We start from the raw sequence: 2709 nt of genomic DNA on the forward strand, positions 1-2709 counted from the left end.
ATAGGGAAAGGAGGAAGGCGCTGAAGCGCAGTCGTAGTGGAGGCAGCGGAAGCGGCGCTCAAACGGCGGGAACGAGCCAGAGGAACGATGAAGTTGTGGCGGAGGCAAGGGGCTTTGAGTGAGGTAAAAGGCGAACGGCAGGTGTTGTTGGTATCACAGGCGAAGGAGGAAGGCTTGGTGCTTAGGCGTAGGCGGGAGGGGGAGGGGCGTAGGCGGCGGGCTTGGCTGCAGGGTAGGAGGCCTCGCCCTCGTAGGCGACGTTAGCGACGTATCCGCTGTGGTGGTCGGCGGTGAAGGTGACGATCTGGGTGCGACCGTCGGGGAGGAGGACGCGGTAGGATCCCGAGGTGACCTTGCCGTCGCTGGTCTCGTCGTGGGCGAAGTCGTTGCCGGTGTAGTCGTCCTTGACGGCGTAGGCGAAGTCGAAGGGCATGCCAGGCTCCTTGTAGGCGGGGGGACCGTAGGAAGGAGGGGCATCGGGGCGGGGGGCGGCGCAGGCCACAGCCACGAGGGCGAACAGGACGAAGAGCTGCAAAACGGAAATGTGAATGAACATAGGGTCGGGCGGCTGCGTCTTCCTTGAGGAGAGAGAGGCGGGGAAGGAGGAAGAGAGAGAGGGAGAGGAAAAGGAAAAAGGGAGTGGAAATGGGAGAAAGAATGGTAAGGAGAGGGAGGGAGATAGATACGTCGATAGACAGATAGATAATGTGTGAGAGAGAGAGGGGAGAGAGTGAGACAGAAGAGAAGAAAAGAGAGAGAGGAGACGGTGAGACAGGAGTGAGTAAGACAAAGAAGAAAGTGAGATAACTGAGAAAGTGACAGAGAAAGAAAGAAAGAGAGAGGGAGGGAGGAAGGTAGTATAAAGGTAAATGAATGACAGGGGAAGAAAGGGAATAGAGAACATAGACCTGAAATAACTAAATTATGAAGAATAGTAACGGTGAACAAAGAATCCCTCGCTGGGCTATCGATTTTGATGCATTTACATAACAAAAATAAACTGCTTTCTCATGGACTCCATATCTAAGCACAGTTCAGGTGTAATTGTTGATCGAGATTATCCACTCGCAAACATGTATATATCGGGTGTCATTGATACAGCAATCTTTTCGCTATAGCTTATCGTTCAAATGCAAAATCGTCACTGAGCTTTGATTTGAGTTTTGTGTCTATAAAACACAACTGTTCCTCCGGCCACGAAGGAAGCCAGCCTACCTTGGCAGACATGGTGTATGGGAGGGAGCGTCGAAGAGTGCTGCTGAAGGGAGGGAACGCCACGTTATATACGTCTCCAGTCTGGTCGTTGCGTCACCCTTCGCTGGGTTGCTGAAACGTCGAAGGTGAAACCATTAAGTGGCCGATAGTGTTATGAATATTGTTATTGTCCCTAGTGTAATAGCTATCACGGTAGTTAAGCCAAACTGATGTTAAAACTGACTTAATCCCTTCTAGGGTAATGATCACATCTTGATACCTGGAAAGATCCATGGTGGTGGTTCTATGTTGTGAACAACGCTTATCTTCTCTGGTGTGAAGATTGCTCAAAGGAGACGATCTGAAGATACGATGCAGATCCTGCATTGCCACGGTTTTCTCTGCGTTAGCATGTGACATAGTGATCATATCCAGCAGTTTTAGTGAAATGGGTGTTCCACAGAAAAAGGCCTAGAGCGCTGGTTCCAGGAGATCATCTGCTGTTTATGTTCCTTGACCCTGCGCCCTGCAGCAGGAAGACGGAAAAATATCTTTGTTTTTAAGCTGAGCCAAAGAAAAAAAAAAAAAAAAAAAATTATAAATAAATAACACTGGAGACAATCAGGTATCAACATGCAGGTGAAGCAGACTGTCACACCTCCAGGACGGTGGTGTGTCCCTTGCTCTATGCCCTTGCCCTACGGCAAGGGCCGTCATTCTGTAATCGTGTAATTTGGGAAGATATCTCTGGTTATCAAAGCATAGTAGTTTTCTATTTATGATCTCTTGGTAGCTCTGACTATAACAGGCTCTTTTTGTGGTTCATAGTGTTTACATTTTGGGCGATCAAAATGAAAAAGCACTTAGAAGAGACGAGTGACAATAATCACTGAATATTTCTAAAACGGAAACCTCACGGTATGCTACAGTCAAAATATAATATTCTGTTGCAGTTGATGCTACAGGATAGAGCGCAATTTCTTACATGAAACCTACTTGTAGAGTGACAACCAAGAAACAAAGACGTGGGAATGCTCGCTTACACTTAAGTGTAAGATTCGAGTCTAGAATGTGAAAACCTTTCAGTCGCTAAATTCCATCACGGCCGCAATTGTGTTATGATATCTATGGTCTACAGTAGTACGACGTCACTGCTGATACATTACCAGTACGAATGCATAGTGAACGCACGCCTTTTAAGAACAGTAAAATATGTGACGGCTTGTGAAGGCAATATCAGGTCACCAACGATTCCAACTGCTTTCATCGTTTATGCTGGCTCGAGTTCAAATCAAAGGATGTGTGCTGTGCTGGGCCATGACTACATAATCCAGAATCATAGCCATTTTCCACATGATTGCATATAGGTGTTCACGAACCACCACGACCCATACTACGTCACTATTGTGTTCACTATGACGCCATAACGACATTGCCCAGAAACTTGCCAGCAAAACTAAAATTATTATTAATATCATTAATATCATAATCATTATTGTAATCATTATAATAATT

General features: G+C 46.5%; 1 protein-coding gene across 1 annotated transcript in view; it reads right to left on the reverse strand.

Moving 5' to 3' along the window:
- The window catches only part of LOC125044976 (cuticle protein 19-like), a 1324-nt gene extending 72 nt beyond the window's left edge, over nt 1-1252 (reverse strand). The window contains exons 1-2 of the mRNA XM_047641959.1: nt 1216-1252; nt 1-529 (exon numbers count right to left, since the gene is read on the reverse strand). The exon at nt 1-529 is cut by the window's left edge and continues 72 nt beyond it. Coding sequence (XP_047497915.1) covers nt 182-529; nt 1216-1227 — 360 coding nt within the window. The 5' untranslated portion in view covers nt 1228-1252 and the 3' untranslated portion in view covers nt 1-181. The remainder of the gene's footprint in view (nt 530-1215) is intronic.
- Between the last annotated feature and the right edge of the window lie 1457 nt (nt 1253-2709).

Source organism: Penaeus chinensis, chromosome 36 (genome assembly GCF_019202785.1).
Source record: "Penaeus chinensis breed Huanghai No. 1 chromosome 36, ASM1920278v2, whole genome shotgun sequence".
NCBI classification, from domain to species: Eukaryota; Metazoa; Arthropoda; class Malacostraca; order Decapoda; family Penaeidae; genus Penaeus; species Penaeus chinensis.